General features: G+C 41.1%; 1 protein-coding gene across 1 annotated transcript in view; it reads left to right on the top strand.

Annotated features, from left to right (window-relative positions):
- The window catches only part of CCDC30 (coiled-coil domain containing 30), a gene marked incomplete at its 5' end in the record, with an annotated part of 126,155 nt that overhangs the window by 83,657 nt on the left and 20,449 nt on the right, over window positions 1-22,049 (top strand). Inside the window, 2 exons of the mRNA XM_081307518.1 lie at window positions 2,057-2,201; window positions 16,452-16,564. Coding sequence (XP_081163644.1) covers window positions 2,057-2,201; window positions 16,452-16,564 — 258 coding nt within the window. The remainder of the gene's footprint in view (window positions 1-2,056; window positions 2,202-16,451; window positions 16,565-22,049) is intronic.

Raw genomic sequence — 22,049 nt, 5'->3', positions numbered from 1 at the left:
ACTTGGTATGAGGAAGCTTGGGAGCTTTTTGGCAAAGGGGACCTAGAAGATGAAGAAGGGAGGCGGGGAGAGTAACCGTGTGGAGAATGACTGCGAAGGAAGGAGCTGGAAAGCGATGTTTGAGGCTAGGGCAAGTAGCAAGAAAATAGGGCTTTTAGATAGGTAGGCCTAGTTCATGCAGAGCCTCACAAGCCACATTGAACAGTTTGGACTTCACCTTAAAGAACAATGAGGGGAGCCACTGAAGGATTTTAAGGTAGTGTGAACAGGGCGCTGGAGGTGTAGCTCGTGGGAGAGCACTAGCCTTCCTTTCTCAAAAAGGAAAGATGGGAGGGAAGATGGTGGATGGTATGATTAGATTGTGACTTAGGAGGAACACTGGCTGCTCTGTGAAGGATGGATTGGCAAAGAGACTCAGGATCTGCGGAAAAGAGGATGTCTCACCATCCATGATTTCTATGTCTTTCATTATCGAAAATCTATATGTAATATATAAACTAATTCTAAATGCTCATGGGTTCTTTTTTAATTTTTACTTCCTACTTTTCAATTTCTGTTTTCAACCCCGAATTTTACTGCAGATAGCTGATGGGTTTTTCTTTTTTAGTTCCTGCAAATTAATACTTCCCTTTCAGTTCCAAGGCTTAATCTCTCTCTAAGTCTGGTCCCTTGATCAGGAATTGAGAGTGGAACCCTAAAGAAGAAAGAGGCACGAGTATCAGGGAATTGCTCAGGTAGACATGCAGTGGGTTAGACAACACAGAAATGATGGGTGGGAGGGGACACCAGCACCTGCCTGTAAATGCAGCTACTGAGGAGGCTGAGGTAGGAGGATTCCAAGTTCAAGACTAACCTTGGCAACTTAGTGAGATCCTATCTAAAAATAAAAAATAAAAGGTCTGGGGCTATAGCTCAGTGATAGAGTGTTCCTGGGTTCAAATCCTAGTAGCAAAAAAAAAAAAAAAAAAAAAAAAGCCAGTCATAGTGGCGCATACCTGTAATCTCAACAGCTCAGGAGGCTGAGGCAGGAGGATTACAAGTTTGAGGCTAGTCTCAACAATTTATCAAGACCCTATCTCAAAATAAAAAGGGCTGGGGATGTGGCTCAGTGGTTAAGCACCCCTGGGTTCAATTTCTGGTATCAAAAGAGAGAGAGAGAGAGAGAATTGACAAGGGGATATTGAGGATGGGTATGAATGGTAGAAAGTAAGCTGTAAGAAATTCTTGGAGAACCTGCACTTATATGCAAGAAGCATGAGAACTAGAGGTGGACAGCAATGAACCCATGTCTCAAATATAAATCATCCCCCCAAAATTCACTGGCTTCTCAGAATACTGAAGATAGAGAAAGCAAACTTCTCTGTTCAGTGTTAGTATTTTACTTCACTAGCATTTGGTAGAATTTTTGCCCACGAGTACTATTTCATCATTACCATCATCGTATTCTTCATGTTGAGCCTTCTAGGTGCAGAAGACCTTGGTCTGAAATCCTCAGAACTCTCTCTAGAAACTGTAGTCTGCTGAGACTCTTTTCTGAAGAAACAAAGAGCTAATGACACTCTTAGAAAAGGGTGAATTTCCTCATCAAGTGTGGGCTCATTTATGATTCAACTGTAGCGGTGTTAATATGTACATTAGTGTCTACGGTTCTTCTAACCAACAGCCTTACAGTGAACCCAAAGGATCAAGGTCTCCCCTAATAAGTCACTGAATGAATATGGGATTCAGGGCTAGAGCCCCACCTCAGCTCTTTCCTGGCTGCTCTCTCTCTCTCTCTCTCTCTCTCTCTCTCTCTCTCTCTCTCTGACACAGCACCTCATCTCTGAAAAAAGAAAGATCATTTCTTCCCCATAGGGTTATCTTGACAGTGAGAGAAAGAACAAAGAAATTCTTAGAAAAACTTGTATCCAAAAGGGGGAGGTTCCCTGGGTTAGTCCTTTTATTTTATGGACACATACCCTATTTCCTTGGACAAAAATCCCCTGCGATGATATAGAGGTTTTAGGTCTGAGTTTCATTTTCAAAGTGTGATTTAACATGCATTCATTGCCTTCAGGAAGCTCCTAGATCATACTGTAAATGAGCTACAAAGGAAAGTGAGAACCTTACAGGATGAAGACAATCAATTGAAAATGACGGTGGCTCAGCAACAGGAGGCCCTGCTCAACCAACTGGAAAATGAAAAAAGAAAATCTAATGAGGTAAGAAAGTCCATAGATAGGCTTCTTGCTTTTCCTGTTCTCGTACCTGAGTAATAGCTAATTATTATTCATTAAGTTTAGTCAGGGTGCTTTCGAGAAAGCAGAATCTATTCTAGGTATGTCAAGTGGAGGGGAGGGGAAATGCCTTCTCCATATCCTTCCAGGTTCTTTGACTGGGCTACCAACAAAAATAGGAGAGAAGCTGTTTTCATTACACACATACACATGGGAGTCCCACAAAATGTGAAGGGTCAGATGGCTGAAGTTTATACAGCCCCCTGAGCTACAGAAGGGAAACAGGAGCTTGGGGCCTCTGGGGCAGGTCAGGAACAAGTTGTGGGAAGGCCAGGGAGGAGCTATAGGGTGAGTAGAGGTGGCCTTACATGCAGATCAAAGTCTCCTGAGTAATAGAAGTTGTCTGGAGCAGCCCTCTTCCTGACACACATTTTACTAATTTAGATCTCCTGTGTGGATGTACATTCCTTTTGTAGAAGGACAACTTTTCAGAGCTACTTCTGTGTCTGCAGTCTCTCAGAATAACCAACTTGCAATATGCCAAAGAACTCTATTTTAGGGCGGCATATTTTGGTCTCTTACAGTCATGTTTTAGGGTGGCGTGTCCTAAGCCACAACACAAGCAAGGAGGGATTTAATATAGGAGGAGAGATGCTTATCAAGCTGTTGGAAGGGAGAGCCGAAAGTCAGGAGGGACTGCTGCTGGCTTTCCATACACAAGGAAGTTTAGAAGCCACAGGGAAGCCACCTCCTACCTCTCCAAAGTGGGGAAATTGCAGGAACTCTCCTTGAAGCCCCTTCCGATGTCCTGTCTGCTTGCTGCCCATTCATCTGCCCGCTAGTGAACACTAAGCCAGGAAAACCATTTTTTCTTTCTATACTCACGGCACTCTAAATACATCACTCTAATCCAGATGTGTGTTTTCCCTACACCAAGCAATTCTCCAATTCTCTGTGGACCCCAACAGGGCACACAAAAACTTAACTCAGTTCTGACTCTATCTCCCACAAGTACTCAGTCCCACAGACTGCCCTACGTCAGATGTTGATTGCAAGTCCAGGTTTCCCCTGTGTTTCTCTTTCTTTTCTTTTCTTTTCTTTTTTTTTTTTTTTTTTTTGAAGAGAGAGAGAATATTTAGTATTTATTTCTTAGTTTTCGGTGGACACAACATCTTTGTTGGTATGTGGTGCTGAGGATCGAATCCGGGCCGCAAGCATGCCAGGCGAGGGTGCTGCCGCTTGAGTCACATCCCCAGCCCTTCCCCTGTGTTTCTGACCACCAGCTGTAAAGCCAAAGTTCCTACAACCCACGTGGAGTTTGTAGAATGACTCACAAATCTAAAAAAAAAAAAAAAAGTTTGTATTTACAAGATTACTGGCTTATTATTATAAAAGGGCACAACTCAGAAACAGACAGATGGAAGAGAGGTGCACAGGGCAAGGTGTGTGGGGAGGGACGCAGAGCTCTGAGCCCTTTCAGGGCACACCACCATCCCTCACCTTCACGTGCTCAGCAACCCAGAAGCTCTCTAAATCCTGTCCTTGTGGGGGAGGGGGTGGTTATAGAAACTTCAGAAATCATCCCCACTCCATCCTAGCCACGAGTAAAAACCTGAACAAGCCAAAAAGAAAAAAGAAAGAAAAAGAAATCAACAAATGGATCCAGCAGAGAAGTGAGTTCAAAGTCTGTACTCCCACTTTCTCAGGAGTTTGAGGTAGGGAGATCTCAAGACAAATGTAAAAATACTTCAAGTTGAAGGCCAGCTGCAGCAACTTCATGAGATCTTGCCTCAAAACATAAAAAGGCCTGGGGATGTAGCTTAGTGGAAAAGTGCTTTCCTAGTATGTGTGAGGCTCTGGGTTTGATCCCCAGCACTGGAGGGAAAAAAAGGAAAAACAGAAATAGATCCAAAAGGCAAAACTTTGGTGAGAATATGTTGAATTCAACACCATAAATAAACTGGATATAATGAAAATCTATAGATGGTTTCACCCAACAATAGCAGATTACATATACTTTTCCAGCTAATATGGAAAATCTCCAAGATGGAACATGTTCTAGGACGTAAAATACACCTTAACAAATGTAAAAAAAAAGGAATCCTACAGTGTCTGCTTTCAAACCATATGGAATTAAACTAAAAACCAATACCAGAAAGATAGCTGGAAAACACCCAAATATTTGGAGATTAAGGAACAGACTTCTAAATAACACATGGGTCAAAGAAAAAAAATCTCAAGACAAATGTAAAAATACTTCAAGCTAAATGAAAATATTACTTATCAAAATCTGTGGGATGTAGCAAAAGTAGTACATAAAGGCATACTTGGAGCATTGAATGTATATATTGGAAAGGAAGAATGATCTAAAATCATTTATCTAAGATTCAACCTTAGAAAACTAGAAGAGGAGCAAGCCGGAAGGTGGCTCACACCAATAATATCAACTTCTCCCGAAGCTGAGGCAGGAGGATCACAAATTCCAGGCCAATCTGGTAACTTATCAAGACCCTATATCGAAATAAACAATACCCAGATGTGATGGGGCACACCTGTAATCCCAGCCACTTGGGAGGCTGAAGCAGGAGGACCCCAAGTTCAAAGCCAGCTTCAGTAACTTAACGAGCTCCTGCCTCAAACTAAAAAAAAAAAAAAAAAAAAAAAAAATCAAAAGAGCTGGGGTTGTGGCTCAGTGGTTAAGTACCCCTGGGTTCAATCTTCACTACCAAAAATTAAATAAATAAAGAGGGCTGAGGATGTTTCTCAGTGGTAGAGGTTTGAACCTAAATTCAATCTCCAATGCAAGTTGGGCAGTGGTGCATGCCTACAATCCCATCGGCTCAGGAGGCTGAGGCAGGAGGACTGCAAATTCAAAGCCAGCCTCAACAATAGTGAGGAGCTGGGCTGAGGATGTGGCTCAAGCGTTAGCGGGCTCGCCAGGCATGCGTGTGGCCCAGGTTCGATCCTCAGCACCACATACAAACAAAGATGTTGTGTCCGCCAATAACTAAAAAATAAATATTAAAATTCTCTCTATCTTTAAAAAAAATGAGTTAAAAAAATAGTGAGGAGCTAAGCAACTCAGTGAGACTAAATACAATACAAAATAGGGCTGGGGGTGTGCTTAGTGGTTGAGTGACCCTGAGTGCAATCCCTGGAACCAAAAAAAAAAAAAAAATTTTTTTTTAGTTGTAGTTGGACCCCAATATCTTTATTTATTTATTTTATTTAAAAATACTAAATAGGGCTGGGGATGTGGCTCAGTGGTTGAATACCTCTGAAATCAATCCCTGGCTACCAGAACCCCCCCCCCCAAAAAAAAAAAAAACAAGCAGAAGAAAAGAAATGAAAATCAGAGGAGAATGAAATTGAAACAGAAAATCAATGGAGAAAATCAGCAAAACCAAAAGCCTATTCTTTGGAAAGATCAATAAAATTGATAAGCCTTTAACTAAGTAAGAAAAAAATAAAAAGGGTACAAATTACAAATACCACAAATGAAAGAGGGGGGATATCACTATAGATCCCATGAATAGTAAAAGGATAATCAAGAAGTAGTATAAACAACTCTATGCCCACTATTATGATAACCTAGAGGAAATGGACCAATTCCTCGAAAGACACAATCTGTGAAAATTCACGTATAAAGAGAGTCTAGTAGAACTATATCAAATAAGTTAAATCCATAATTAACAACCTTCCAAAACAGAAAGAACAAGGCCCAGATAGTTTCACTGGTGAATTCTACCAAATATTTAAGAGATAAATTATACCAATTCTCTACAGTCTTTTTCAGAAAATGGCAGCAGAGGCTACACTTCCTAACTACTTCTATGAGGCTAGAGTTATTTTAATATCAACCCCCCCCAATAAAAGACACTGCAAGAAAACTATACATCAGTATCTCTCATGAATACAGATATTAAAATTCTCAACCGAACATTAGCAAATTGTGGATTGAGAATTTAGCTTAATGGTAGAGTGCTTGCTAGCCTCCTGAAAGCCCTGGATTTGATTCTCAATACTGAAAAGGAGGGGGAAAAAGAGCAAATTGAATACAACAATGTATGAAAACAATTATTAACAGTGATCAAGCAGGATTTATTCCAGGTGTGCAAAGCTGCTTCCACACTTGAAAATCAATTATTCAATCCATCACAAAAATAGACTAAAAAAATCATGGGATTCTTTTTTTTAAAGAGAGAGAGAATTTTTTAATATTTATTTATTTTTTTTAGTTTTCAGTGGACACAACATCTTTATTTTATTTGTATGTGGTGCTGAGATGGAACCCAGCGCCCCGTGCATGCCAGGCGAGTGCGCTACCACTTGAGCGCACATCCCTAGCCCCTTATGGGATTCTTATCAATGGATGCTTAGTCTGTCTACACTGCTGTAACAAATACCTGAGACTGGGCAAAACCTTTTTTTTTTTTTTTTTTTTTGAGACTGGGTAATTTACAAAGAACAAAAATGTATTTCATACAGTTCTAGAGACCCAGAAATCCAAGATCAAGCACCAGCAAGGTTACTATCTAGAGAGGGTGGCTGCTCTCCCTCCAATGTAGTACCTTCTTTCATAATAAAAGCTTGAACTAGAACTGGAGGGGATTATATGCATGGTATGTCCTCATGGAATTGCAACTTAAAACAACAATCACCTGACCACTCCACATGTATTAGAATGGTTAAATTCCAGAACACTAATATCACTGAATGTTGGATGTTGGCAAAGATTCAGAGCAATAGGAGCTCTCTTGCTGAAGGCAACACATCCACTTTGGAAGACAGTTTGGTGTTTCCTTACACAATTAAACATACTCTTACTATATGAGCTGATAATCATGCTCCTGAAACTGAAAACATATGTCTACCCAAAACCCTGCACCTGGGTGTTTATAGCAGCTTTATTCATAATTACCCAAACTTGGGAGCAACCAAGATATCTTGCTTTGGGCACCACTGAAAGCTTGCAGTCTGAAGATTACTTAATAATTGTGTTAAAGGAGCAAATGTGGTTTATGTTGATTCAGAATCTAAAGAGGCAGCTCCAGCTGGGTGTGGTGGTGCACAACTATAATCCCAAGGATTTGGGAGGCTGAGGCAGGAGGATTGCAAATTAGAGACAAGCCTCAGAAATTGAGTGAGGCCCTAAGCATCAGCGACCCTGTCTCAAAATTTAAAAAAAAAAAAAATTAAAAAGGACTGGAGATGTGGCACAATGGTAAAGTACCTCTGGGTTAAATTCTCAGTACCAAAAAAAAAAAAAAAAAAAAAAGGCAACTGCAAGCAGTTGGCCTTTTCTACCATCAACACCCTTCACTCCTCAGGTCAGAAAACCAATGTAGACTATCTGTGCATTCAAGAATTGGGGAAATAGCTGGGTGCAGTGGCACACACTTATAACCCCAGCTGCTTGAGAGGCTGAGGCAGGAGGATGAGAGTTCAAAGCCAACTTCGGCAATTTAGCGAGGCCTTAAGCAACTCAGCAAGACCCTGTCACTAAACAAAATATAAAAAAGGGCTGGGAATGTGGCTCAGTGGTTAAGTACCTCTGGGTTCAATCCCCAGTACCAAAAATAAGAAGAAGGAAAAGAAGAATCAGGGAAATAGCCTGGAACGATGGCACACACCTATAATCCCAGTGACTCAGGAGGTTGAGGCAAGAGTATAGCAAATTTGAGAGCAGCCTCAGAAATTTAGGAGGCCCTAAGCAACTTAGTAAGACCATGTCTCAAAATAAAAAGGACTGGGGTTATGACACAATGGTAAAGCACTCTTGGGTTCAATCCTTCATACCAAAAAAAAAAAAAAGAAAGAAAGAATTGGAGAAATAAAGTCAGGCATAGTAGTTCACACCTGAAACCGTAATCTTCAGCAACCCCCATAGGTTGAGGAAGAGGGATAGTAAGTTTGAAACCAGCCTGGGCAACTTAGCAAGACCTTGCCTCAAAATTAAAAAATAAAAAGGACTAGGAATGTAGCCCAGTGGTAGATAATTGGTTCAATTCCCAATACCACAAAAAAAGAGGGGTTGGATAATCTTTGAGGAGATTCACAAACTCACTTGACCATACAACTATAATGCACCAATAAAAAAAAAAAAAGGTGGGAAAACCCCTGTTAGACCTGTTGTAAAACACACACTGAGTCACTGAAGCATTGCAGACAGACTCCTCAGTGCTGAGCTTAAACTCCATTTTTTTCCTGTTTTCTTAAGCCACCGACTCTGGATTGTGAAGCTCTATGGTGTTCCGGGCCAGAGGTGTTGTGTTGACTCAGAAACACTCATCTCCTCTAAGCCTTTACCATTCCCTTTCTCCTGTGTTAAAACTCCACAGGTCTCTGTGGAAGGTTTAGGAGAAAAATCGCATACCTGTAGCAGTATCGTGGGAATTTTCCTGAAGAAACCTGGCATTCCCATCATTTGAAGGACTCTGGGTCTCTGAACTGGCTCAGATCTAGGGATTGAGCAAGAAGAGACCATTACTCTCCACTGATGTCATTTAAATTGGGTTTCTGCCCACCAGAACCAGAGAGATATATGTATTTTTGTGTGTATGTATTTAAAAATACAACTCCATTAAGACTTCAATCAGGGCTGGGGATGTGGCTCAGCGGTAGCGCGCTCGCCTGGCATGCGTGCGGCCCGGTTGGATCCTCAGCACCACATACCAACAAAGATGTTGTGTCTGCCAAAAACTAAAAAATAAATATTAAAAAAAAATTCTCTCTCTCTCTCTTGCTCTATCTATCTTGCTCTCTCTTAAAAAAAAAAAAAAAAAAAAAAAAAAAGACTTCAATCAGCTGCCCATCTGTGTTAATCCTGTAATCACCATGACTAATTAACCACAACCACAAGGGTTAAACCATTTGATTATTTCCCTGGCACTATTGCCTGTTGTGTTGGCAGTAATGATGCCCCCTTGCTTCTGGGATTTAGGCACTGTCACTTGACCTCTGACACCCTTGTAGTACCATCAACCTCATCCAATTCAGGGAGCCATGTCTGTTTTGGCACCTCCCACCATCCTCCTCAGCAGGTCAGCATTACAGAGCATTTCAGGAAACCTGGCGCTCCCTAGGTGAAAGATCCCACGGCTCTGTGTGGGCAAGCAGTCACCTGGGTGAATCCACTCCAAATTCCTGTCAGCTTTTCTAAGGCTTGTTTTCTTCCTCTCTTCCTTATGCCAAAGCATGGCATCTTACTGTCCCTTAATGTTGGTTACTGTTGAGTCCAAGTTTCAGTCAACCAACAAGCAAACTATTAAAAGTCACTTGTAGACGTTCAATTTCACACTTTAAAATCTTACTCTTGGGGCTGGGCTTGTGGCTCAGTGGTAGCACACTCACCTAGTACATGTGAGGCGCTGGGTTCAATCCTCAACACCACATAAAAATAAATAAATAAAGGCATTTTGTCCAACTACAAATATATATAGATATTTTTAATCTGACTCTCGATAAGTGCATTCATATCAATAAATTTGGCCTATTCAACATTATATCCCTTCTTCCTAGTATAACTTCCTACACATATTCCTCATATTTCTGCCAATTTTAATTGGCACAATCCTGTCTTTTAATACACTGGTCTAGGTCAGTTGCCTTACTCAATCCCCCACTCCTCAAGGTGTGCTGGGATCCAACTCCAGTTATAGATGATCAGAGGTGATGACATCTGCATGCATATGAACACATAGATACATGTAATCATTATGTACATTTTTATTGGTGCATTATGATTGTATATAATAGATTCATTGTTACATATTCTTATATGCATACAATATAACAAGATAATTTAGTCATTTGGTACTGGGAATTGAACCCAGGGGCATTTAATCACTGGGCCTCATCTCCAACCCTTTTTATTTTTTATTTTGAGACCGGGTCTCACTAAATTGCTTAGGGCCTTCATAAATTGTTGAGGCTGGCCTGGAACTTGCAGTTCTCCTGATTACTGCTAGGATTGGCTAAAGGTGGGTCTTAAGGACAATAGACACCTTCTTGCATGATAATTGCCTGAGTGAAATCAATAGAGTCTCGACCCAACATGGCGGCCCGCGAGGAGGCAGCACTTTCAATGCCTCCGCAGTAACGGGATCAGAGAGACCCATTAATACACCTACATGCAACCTGCTGAGAAACTTCTAGCAAAATTCCGCTGAAAGGAGACCTGCCGGGAATTAGTCAGTTTTATTGGAGGTGTCAGTTTGTCCCAGACAGGGGCACAGTCCCACCGGCCACCGCCGAACGGCCGCTGCCCACATGTTGCAGTGAACGTTCGAACGGCCACTGCCTGCCTGGGCCCCCGCCGGCCCGGCTCTGTGAACCGCCTCTGGCAGTTCGGTGCTGCAAACGACCACCCCACCCCCCCCACCCCCCCGCCGGTTTGGCGCTGCAAATGACGGACCCCCCCCCCCCCCCCGTGTGAACAGCCCTGCCTGCACGGGGGAATCAGGAGTGGCTCGGGATCCGTGGCGCGGAATTCCCGGCTACCGCTCCCACCAGTGCTGACAACTGAGGTCTCTTGCACCAGCTACCGGGGGCGTGGCTACTGGAGGGCAAGCAAATTCGCTGGGGGTTCTCAGCCCCAAGCTCTACAAACTTAGGGTCCGAGGGAATGGCAAACAGGGAGAGTGTGCCCAGGCGTTCATGAAAACAGGGCTCACAGGACCAGCAGACCTGGCGTGTAGCCAGTATTGTGGTGAGCGTCACCGGTGAGCAGGGTCTGGCTCAAGGAAAAGTGGGGAAGTGACTAAACACAAGAGAAGGCCCTAGGCACTCAGGATTAGAGACCAGCCCAGTCCGGGAGGAAGAGCTGCTTATTATTTTGAAAACCTATATTCCAATAAAATAGAAGATAGTGAAGACATCGATAAATTTCTTAAGTCATATGATTTGCCCAGACTGAGTCAGGAGGATACACACAATTTGAACAGACCAATATCAATGGATGAAATAGAAGAAGCCATCAAAAGACTACCAACCAAGAAAAGCCCAGGACCGGATGGGTATACAGTGGAGTTTTACAAAACCTTTAAAGAAGAATTAATATCAATACTTTTCAAGTTATTTCAAGAAATAGAAAAAGAGGGAGCTCTTCCAAATTCATTCTGTGAGGCCAACATCACCCTGATTCCGAAACCAGACAAAGACACCTCAAAGAAAGAAAACTACAGACCAATATCTCTGATGAACCTAGATGCAAAAATCCTCAATAAAATTCTGGCGAATCGAATACAAAAACACATCAAAAAAATTGTGCACCATGATCAAGTAGGATTCATCCCTGGGATGCAAGGACGGTTCAATATACGGAAATCAATAAATGTTATTCACCACATCAGTAGACTTAAAGATAAGAACCATATGATCATCTCGATAGACGCAGAAAAAGCATTCGACAAAGTACAGCATCCCTTTATGTTCAAAACATTAGAAAAACTAGGGATAACAGGAACTTACCTTGACATTGTAAAAGCTATCTATGCTAAGCCTCAGGCTAGCATCATTCTGAATGGAGAAAAATTGAAGGCATTCCCTCTAAAATCTGGAACAAGACAGGGATGCCCTCTATCACCACTTCTATTCAATATAGTTCTCGAAACACTGGCCAGAGCAATTAGACAAACGAAAGAAATTAAAGGCATAAAAATAGGAAAAAAAGAACTTAAATTATCACTATTTGCGGATGACATGATTCTATACCTAGAAGACCCAAAAGGGTCTACAAAAAAACTACTAGAACTAATAAATGAATTCAGCAAAGTGGCAGGATATAAAATCAACACGCATAAATCAAAGGCATTTCTGTATATCAGCGACAAAACTTCTGAAACGGAAATGAGGAAAAACACTCCATTCACAATATCCTCAAAAAATAAAAATAAAATAAAATACTTGGGAATCAACCTAACAAAAGAGGTGAAAGATTTATACAATGAAAAATACAGAACCCTAAAGAGAGAAGTAGAAGAAGATCTTAGAAGATGGAAAAATATACCCTGTTCATGGATAGGCAGAACTAACATCATCAAAATCGCGATATTACTAAAAGTTCTCTATAGGTTTAATGCAATGCCAATCAAAATCCCAATGGCATTGCTTGTAGAAATAGATAAAGTAATCATGAAATTCATATGGAAAAATAAAAGACCCAGAATAGCAAAAGCAATTCTAAGCAGGAAGTGTGAATCAGGCGGTATAGTGATACCAGATTTCAAACTATATTACAGAGCAATAGTAACAAAAACAGCATGGTACTGGTACCAAAACAGGCAGGTGGACCAATGGTACAGAATAGAGGACACAGAGACTAATCCACAAAGTTACAACTATCTTATATTTGATAAAGGGGCTAAAAGCATGCAATGGAGGAAGGATAGCATCTTCAACAAATGGTGTTGGGAAAACTGGAAATCCATATGCAACAAAATGAAACTGAATCCTCTCCTCTCACCATGCACAGAAGTTAACTCAAAATGGATCAAGGACCTTGATATCAAATCGGAGACTCTGCGTCTGATAGAAGAAAAAGTTGGCTCCGATCTACATATTGTGGGGTCGGGCTCCAAATTCCTTAATAGGACACCCATAGCACAAGAGTTAATAACAAGAATCAACAAATGGGACTTACTTAAACTAAAAAGTTTTTTCACAGCAAGAGAAACAATAAGAGAAGTAAATAGGGAACCTACATCCTGGGAACAAATTTTTACTCCTCACACTTCAGATGGAGCCCTAATATCCAGAGTATACAAAGAACTCAAAAAATTAGACAATAAGATAACAAATAACCCAATCAACAAATGGGCCAAGGACCTGAACAGACACTTCTCAGAGGAGGATATACAATCAATCAACAAGTACATGAAAAAATGCTCACCATCTCTAGCAGTCAGAGAAATGCAAATCAAAACCACCCTAAGATACCATCTCACTCCAATAAGATTGGCAGCCATTATGAAGTCAAACAACAACAAGTGCTGGAGAGGATGTGGGGAAAAGGGTACACTTGTACATTGCTGGTGGGACTGCAAATTGGTTCGGCCAATTTGGAAAGCAGTATGGAGATTCCTGGGAAAGCTGGGAATGGAACCACCATTTGACCCAGCTATTGCCCTTCTCGGACTATTCCCTGAAGACCTTAAAAGAGCGTACTACAGAGATACTGCCACATCGATGTTCACAGCAGCACAATTCACAATAGCTAGACTGTGGAACCAACCCAGATGCACTTCAATGGATGAATGCATTAAAAAATGTGGCATCTATACACCATGGAGTATTACGCAGCACTAAAATATGACAAAATCATGGAATTCGCAGGGAAATGGATGGCACTAGAGCAGAGTATGCTTAGTGAAGCTAGCCAATCCCTAAAAAACAAATACCAAATGTCTTCTTTGATATAATGAGAGCAACTAAGAATAGAGCAGGGAGGAAGAGCAGGAAGAAAAGATTAACATTGTTAAACAGAGACATGAGGTGGGAGGGAAAGGGAGAGAAAAGGGGAATTGCATGGAAATGGAGGGAGACCCTCATTGTTATACAAAATTACATATAAGAGGTTGTGAGGGGAATGGGAAAATAAACAAGGAGAGAAATGAATTACAGTAGATGGGGTAGAGAGAGAAGATGGGAGGGGAGGGGAGGGGGGATAGTAGAGGATAGGAAAGGTAGCAGAATACAACAGTTACTAGTATGGCATTATGTAAAAATGTGGATGTGTAACCGATGTGATTCTGCAATCTGTATTTGGGGTAAAAATGGGAGTTCATAACCCACTTGAAGCTAATGTATGAAATATGATATGTCAAGAACTTTGTAAGGTTTTGAACAACCAATAAAAAAAAAGGGTTAAAAAAAATCAATAGAGTCCTCAAAGCAGGGGTGGTTCATCTCTTCAGATAGCAGAGGAAAGCCTGCTGATGGTGGCAAGAGAAACTTGTTGAATTTGGAGGTCTTCTCAAATGTTTTTATTCCCAATCCTCAGGTTTCCATGCAATCCCAAAACCCAATTCACATAAGATACCCGGCAGAACTATGTAATAAATTTGTGTTATAAATGTACAACCATTTGATGAAATTTGAGATTTGGGTTTTAGTTACATTGGCCTTCTGGCTACAAGAAAGTTTCCTTTAAGTTATTCATAGAAACTCTCTATGCCTCTTCCAGGAATTAAATCCCCAAGTTGCATATTTTTTTCCTTGTAAGTTCATTAACAGGGTCAGAGGTGGCAAGCTCACCCTAGGTCCTTGTAGTTCTCAATTATAACATTATTTATAATAGTCATGTGATTTCCAAAAGCTCTTCATTACAGGCAATTAAAAGTTGATAATTTTATAAACTCTTTTGCCACATGTTACTAGTACTAGTGACAAAATCACACTACAGGCGAGCATCCCTGATCCAAAAATCTGAAATCAGAAATGCTCCCAAATCTTAAATTGTTGAGTTGGGCACAGTGGCACTTGCCCATAGTATAAGCTACTCAGGAGGCTGAGGAAGGAGACTGTCTGAGCCCAGGAGAATTGAGGGCCAGCCTGAACAACATAGTGAGACCCTGTCTAAAATAATAAATAAACAAAAGCAACTCTTTTTGAGTTTCAACATGCACCCCAAGTAGAATATACCACACCTGACCTCATGTGATGGTTCATAGTCAAAATGCAGGTACACTAAAAAATTTTATAAAATTATCTTTAGGCTGTGTGGATAAGATCTATATAAAACAATTTTGTCTTTGGACTTCGGTCTCATCTGTATATTAGGTAAACTCAAAGTCCAAAGTCTAAAAGAAATTCAGAATCTGAACTACTACTGGCCTCAAGCATTTTGACCTGAACTTTCAAATATAACCAGGTCAGTTTCCCAACTTTGAGGGGTTTTTTTGTTTTGTTTTGTTTTTGTTTTTGGTACCAGAGATTGAACCCAGGGATGCTTAACCACTGAGTCACATCCCCAATCCTTTTTATTTTTTATTTTGAGACGGGGTCTCACTAAGTTGCTTAGGACCTCACTGCTGAGGCTGGTCTTGATCTTGCAATCCTCCTTTCTTAGCCTCCGAAGCTCTGGGATTATAGGTTTGTGCCACCATGCCCATCTTAAACTTTGAGCCACTTTAAGAACCAAGTACCTTATCAGTCAAGACTAGGTAGAGAAAAACTGTTTGTGTTTTATATACTTAAGTTATGAAAAAAAACAAACTGCTTCTTTTTCCCTCTGCTCTCACACTACACCAATCTACTCAGAAAACTCTGACCTTGAAGGGTAGGGGCACTCTCCCCAGCAGCAGTGGACACCAGCTGAGCATTCAGTTCTGACACAGTCTACCTGGAGATAGCATCAGAGACCAGGAGTAGAGGGCTCATTCCCCAAGCCTGTTCTCACTTTGGTCCTAACAGCAAATACAGGCCTGTGGAACTTCTTGCCAATGGGTCATATTTGGGGGTTCTCACTACCCCCTCTACAAGTTTGACTAGTTTGTCATAATGACTTACAGAACTCAAGGAAACACTATACATACATTTACTGGTTTATTACAAAGGGCAAGTTCTGGAAGGGTCCTGAGTGCAAGAGCTTCTGCCCCCAAGGGGTTAGGGTGCACTATCCTCCCAGTGCTTGGGTGCATTTTTGTTTGCCTTCCTGCAAGCCTCTGTCTGGAAGCTGTCCAGAAGCTTCTGACCCCATCCTCTCGGGTTTATACGGGGACTTCATAGCATAAGTGAGATTTCTGATAGGCTGAGTGGGGCACCATATTTGGCTTCTTGGCTTCTCTGTGCAACAACATGCCTCCCTCCAGGGTACAGGGAGGACCCCTTTGGAATGAGGAGGGTCTTATGTGCCATATGACCAGCTAAAGACAGGGTAAGATCAGAGTTTCTAAACCTTGGAAAGGGAGTTATCAGCCAGGAACTGTGTTCAAAGACCAAAAATTATATGTCCTAATACCACAGTACTTCCAGCTGGAAGATTTTAATATAGAGAATTAAATGCTTACAAATTTCTTGAGAAGGCTCGGGGAACAAAAGTCAAGGGAAGCAGCTAGCCGCTGGCCTTGGGGAGCTCTGGAAGGATAGGAGTCACACAAGTGACTCTGATCTCAGAGCTGGAGTGTCTGTAAGCCTTTTTCTGCAGAAAAGCTTTGCCAATTTACCTTCCCCTCAACATCACACCTTCGCTGGCACAGACTCTCTCTCTCTCTCTCTCTCTCTAATGTTTTTCAGCATATCAAGAGCAATCAGGAATTGTCAGAGAAGCTGTCGGGATTACAGCAAGAGAAAGAAGCTCTATGGGAAAGATGTGTGCAATTTTTGGAGCAGTTTGATGAGCATGTGAGGTAAACAAAAACGGGTTCCCTTTGGAGGAAAACTGTAGAACAGCTGCTCCTAGCTGAGCCCACCCCAGAGCAAAGCGCTGGGTGCCAAAGCAGCCTTTCAAGGTGCCATCATGATTTCCCTGAGGCCCCAGAAGTTCCCACCACCAGGCTTTTCCTGGGAAGATGTGGGGCCCAGTTTCTTCCTAATAGAGAGGGTGGGGAAGAGAAGAACATTTCCACTTATGGAGCTCAGTCAATATCTAACTTGTTTTTTCCAAAATTATACTTGCCTTTGGGTTTTTCCCCCTCACATACTTTCCTCAGCCTGGACCACCCTCTCCCTATTCCAACTCTTCATTTTAACTTCTAATTCTTAGACTAGAAATCACCTCCTCAAAGATGCCTTTTTTTGACACCTGCCGTAATCCCTTGTAAATGCTTCTCTGTACTTATTTCAGAACTGGCCATGATGTTTTCAAATAATGTGATTTACTATCAGTCTCCCTCACCAGACCACAGCCTCTTTAAGGGCATGAGCCATGATCTTATTCATTTTTTTATCCATACTCCCTGGTATATAGTAGATACTCAATTAAAATGAATGTTCCTAGGTAGGCCCAGTTATGCATGTCTGTGGTCCCTGCGACTTGGGAGGCTGAGGGAGGAGGATCACCTGAGCCCAAGAGTTCAAGGCCACACAGAACTGGACCATATAGTGAAACCTATGTCTTTAAAAAAAAAAGAGAGAGAGAGGAGCCCTGGGCATGGTGACCCAGGCCTATAACCCAGGGACTCAGGAGGCTAAAACAGGAGGATCACAAGTTTGAGGTCAGCCTCACCAACTTAATGAACCCTGTCTCAAAATAAAAACATAAAGGGCTGGGATGTAGCTCAGTGGGAGTGTGCTTACCTAGCATCTCACATATGCAAAAAAAAAAAAAAAATTCTGAAGTTCTTATCTTTTCCATTTTCTGCTCATAATTCTACCTGAGTCCTTTTCCTTTCCTCCTCTCCGAAGCAGTGGAGCAAAGTAATGGAGAAAATGGACTCTGGAGCCACAGTGCCTAGTGACAAATCCTGGCTCTACTAGAATTGCTAACTTTGGGCGAGTTATAAAACCTCTTTGTGCCGGAGGCTCCTCTCTTTAAAATATACAAAATAACAGTATTTATCTCATAAAGTGGTTGAGACCTAAGTGAGTGGATCTCTGGAGAGTGCTGACTTAGCACAATGTCTGGCACATGGAGGTGCTATTATTATATTTATTTCTTGTGCTTTTTCCATGACCCACCTACCTCTCTGCTCTGGTCATCTTATAGGTTCAAGTTCCTTATTCTCTTACCTACCCACTATATTGATGGTGTTAATGATTAAAAAAACATTGTGTAGCCAGACGTGGTGGTGCAGACCTGTTATCCAAGTTATTGAGGCTGAGGTAGGAGGATTGCAAATTCCAGGCCAGCCTCCACAACTTAGTAAGACCCCATCTCAAAATATTTTCTTTCTTTCTTTCCTTCTTTCTTTGGTGCTGGGAATCAAACCCAGGGCCTCATGCATGCCAGGCAAGCGCTCCGCCACTGAGCCACACTTGCCAGCTCTGTATTCTTTTTCTCTTAATATCTCATAGGGGCCATTGCGCTTTGTTGCTATAGCCTTTGAATTTGTTTTCATAAAATTTTTTTTTAAAGTTGGTATGCCCTTGGAATAACACTGCCAGTTGGATTGCTAAAAACTAAGAGAACCCAAAATGACATGCTCACAGATGCATAACTTATTGCAAGATATAATATAGCAACAGCATTAGGAGAGAGGTTTGCATTACAGCCCCTGGGTGTCTCTGCAGCAAGGGGTCCAGAGAAGTTAGGCAGGAGTTGACAGTGGCCCTCCCTCTGCAAGAACTATGGCAGATGTATTTCCTCTTTCAGAACAGAAACCATGTACCACTGAAGACCTCAGAACCAGGAAACCCATGAATCTCAGATTTTATTTTTATGTTCTACATATAAGCCTATTCCTGCTATGTCACCCGCCTCAAGAGCAGAGCTTTCTTTGGGTCTCACTGAGACCAGCACGAATCATCATTCTCAGTGTTACCAATAAACAATGCTGACAAACTGGTACAAAATGCCATGACACTCCTTGGGCCAGTGGTTATGAAGCCACATTGTTTTAATTAGCATATTTCATGCCTTGACCAGAAGTTAGTGCCAAGCAGGAAAAACCGCTAAACATCTTAGGTTACTTTTAGGTCCGCAGGAATTAACGGTCACAACACAACCCTAATTTAGTTAGGAATTAGTCAGTGCTCCAATGGTTGAATATTTTTATTCAAAATGATGCTGAAAAAATAATTTTGATATATTTTTTCTCATTTAAAAATGTATTGTTTTAGAACTATGGACCTTAAAATATATTGACAAACATCTAGAAGCAGCCTACTAAAATGTCTTCCATCATTATAGAAGAGTAGCAATTTCACTACATCCTCATTTGCATTGGGTACCACTATTGATGGGAAGTGCCTGGACCCTGATGAAAATGTCCCTAATATTCTTTGTTTGGATTGAGGTATAATTTATATACAATAAACAAAAGATTTTTTAATGTACAATTGGATGAGTTTTGACAACCATCACCCCAATCTCCTGTATGTAATCTTTTTTGTCTGACTTTTGTTTAGTATATTCCATTACTTTAATGTATGCTTGTAGTCAGAAATTGTCACTTTGGGGGAAGGGGAGGTTCCAATGTAGGGGTGCTTAACCACTGAGCCACTTCCCCAACCCTTTTTTGACAGGATCTCCCTGAATCAATTAGCTCCTTGCTAAGTTGCTGAGGCTGGCTTTGAACTTGTGATCCTCCTGCCTTTGCCTCCCAAGCTGCTGGGATTACAGGTGTGCGCCACTGTGCCCAGTTGTCATTGTATTTTGAAATCTTCTTGATGGTTGATGAGACTGAGTATTTTACTATGTTATTTGCCTTTAGCAAAGTAGATCTTCATCCTGGCTCCACATGCCTGGGTCCCAACATAGATTAATTAAATCAAAATCTGTCATCATAGCACCTATAAATCAATATTTTTAATATTATTTTAGATGTTGATGGACCTTTATTTTATTCATTTATTCATATGTGGTGCTGAGAATCGAACCAAGTACCCCACACATACCAGGCAAGCACTCCACCACTGAACCACAACCCCAGCCCAAATCAATATTTTTTAAAATCATTGCCATCTGACTCTATATCCAGAGTTGAAAACTACAGATTTATGAAAGAAAATAAGAGGAATTATTAAAACTCTAGATTCATTTTTGTTTTCACTCCCCTGATCCCAAGTCCTGATCTGTGCAGACAAGGATTATTTTTTACATTTTTTCAACCACTCTTCCAGAGAAACAAATTCCTTGCCTTTTTGAAATCAACATAATAAACAATCTGGTTTTACTTGAACGCAAGCTGAAGGTTGGTCCTAAATTTTAGAAGCCAAGTATTGTGCTGTCTCATAATGTTTAATTAACAAAGCCAAAAATAAACATAGAAAATCCACATGTTCTTTGGGCCTGTTGGCCAATAGAATTTCAGACCAAGCCAGTATCTGTGCCAGATAGCCAGCCAGCAATGGCAAGGGAAGGTCTAAGCTCCACCAGCTGCACTGTGTCCATGTATTCCTCAGACCTGCGAAACATCCAGGGAGACCTAAATATCCCCAACTAGGAGGCCAGTTAGAGAGAGCATAAAACATTCACTTCATGGAGCATAATACAGCTACAAAGGATGGTGGCCACAAAACTATATAACAACATGGGGAAATGCTTATAATACATATCATATGTTTATGATAACAAATGAAAAGGGTGTAAGATAAACATTTATGAAGACAATGTTTAAACAGAGATGCCTATAAAAAGGCTAGAAGGAAAAACAACAACATAATATCGACCAATACTGGAAGTTGGATATTTTCCCCAAATGTTCCGTAATTTATCCTCTTACTTTAAAGTATAAATTTATTCTTTTTTGAAGGAGAGAATGGGTATAGAATCCAGAGGCCCTCTACCACTGAGCTACATCCCTGGCCCTTTTTATTTTTCATTTGGAGACAGGATCTCACTGAGTTGTGGAGGCTGGTCTTGAACTTGCAATCCTCCTGCCTTAGCCACCTGAGTAGTTGGGATTACAGATGTGTGCCGTGGCATCCAGCTTGAATTTATTTTTTAATAATCCAAAAGGCAGGATAAGAGAGACAGCAGCTATCTGGAATAGGAAACTATAGATTGGATTTTAATATCTCAGTATATAGGATAAGTGGAAGAAATTCCAAAGTACGTTTTATGTTTTCAATTATGTCAAAACATCCAAGTTACTACAAACAACTGGGAAACCTGGAGGATGACAGGTATATTGTTGGTACCCTGCTAGATATTACATCTCTGAAGCTATTCAGGATGCTGAAACGCAGTGCTAGTGATACCTTTTACCAAGCATTCTTAGTAAAAAGGAAAATGAGATCATTTACAAAGTGGAAATATCTCCTTGTAAAGAATCAAAGTCACAGCAGTGGTAATTGTGAACACAATTTACAAAGTGTGTGCCTCATATTATGTAGCAGGTGCTGAACCCAAATGGGACTCAGACAGTTTTAGGAATGTACTTTTATATAGCAAACTACATTAATTAAGATACTGTAGCAAAGACCCTGAATAAAAATAGTTTCCAAAAGGGAGACACTTCTCTCTTACCTAACAATGCAGACCTAAGCCGTTCAGGATTGCTACGGTGGCTCAGTGCATCAGAAGCCTGGGCACCTGCTATCTTGTCTGTTGCTCCAGCTTCTTGAACATGTTTTCCTTATTCATGTAGCTCAAGACAGCTCACTATTATATCCATCCCAGCCAATAAAAAGGAAGGAAGGGAAAGGCGAGGGCATTCCATTTTCCAACAAAGCATGCTTTGTTGGAATGGCTTCACTATAAGGAAATTCAGTATAGTTCTTACACTGGGCAATTATCACGATGGCAAAAGGTGCGACTTATGCAGTTGAAAGGGAGAAATAAAGAATGTCCACGCGCTTCTGCCCTTTTCAATGCTTTATTCACTCAAAGCACTCAATACAATTTCACTCTATAGGTTCTTTTTTAAAAAATATTTATTTTTCAGTTGTAGTTGGACACCGTACCTTTATTTCACCTATTTATTTTTATGTGGTGCTGAGGATGGAACCCAGGGTCTTGCACATGCGAGGTGAGCACTCTACTGAGCCCCAACCCCAGCCCCTCTATAGGTTCTTAATCAAGAAAATGACAATTCTTAATGCTGGGCACTGCAACAGACACAATCAATTCACAGAAAACAATTCTAGATTGATTAATTCACAGCAAACAATTCTAGATTAATTCTAAGCACTGCAAACATACTTAATCATGACAGGCTCATGGCAGACATTCCCTCTGCAAGCTGAGCTCAAGTGTCAGATCAAAAGTCTCAAGCCTTAGGCTCTAAGATG

This window comes from Spermophilus citellus (assembly GCF_964194105.1).
Source record: "Spermophilus citellus genome assembly, chromosome: 9".
Classification (NCBI taxonomy): Eukaryota; Metazoa; Chordata; class Mammalia; order Rodentia; family Sciuridae; genus Spermophilus; species Spermophilus citellus.
The sequence above is the reverse complement of the archived record's forward strand: the minus strand, read 5'-3'. Positions and strand labels throughout refer to the sequence as shown.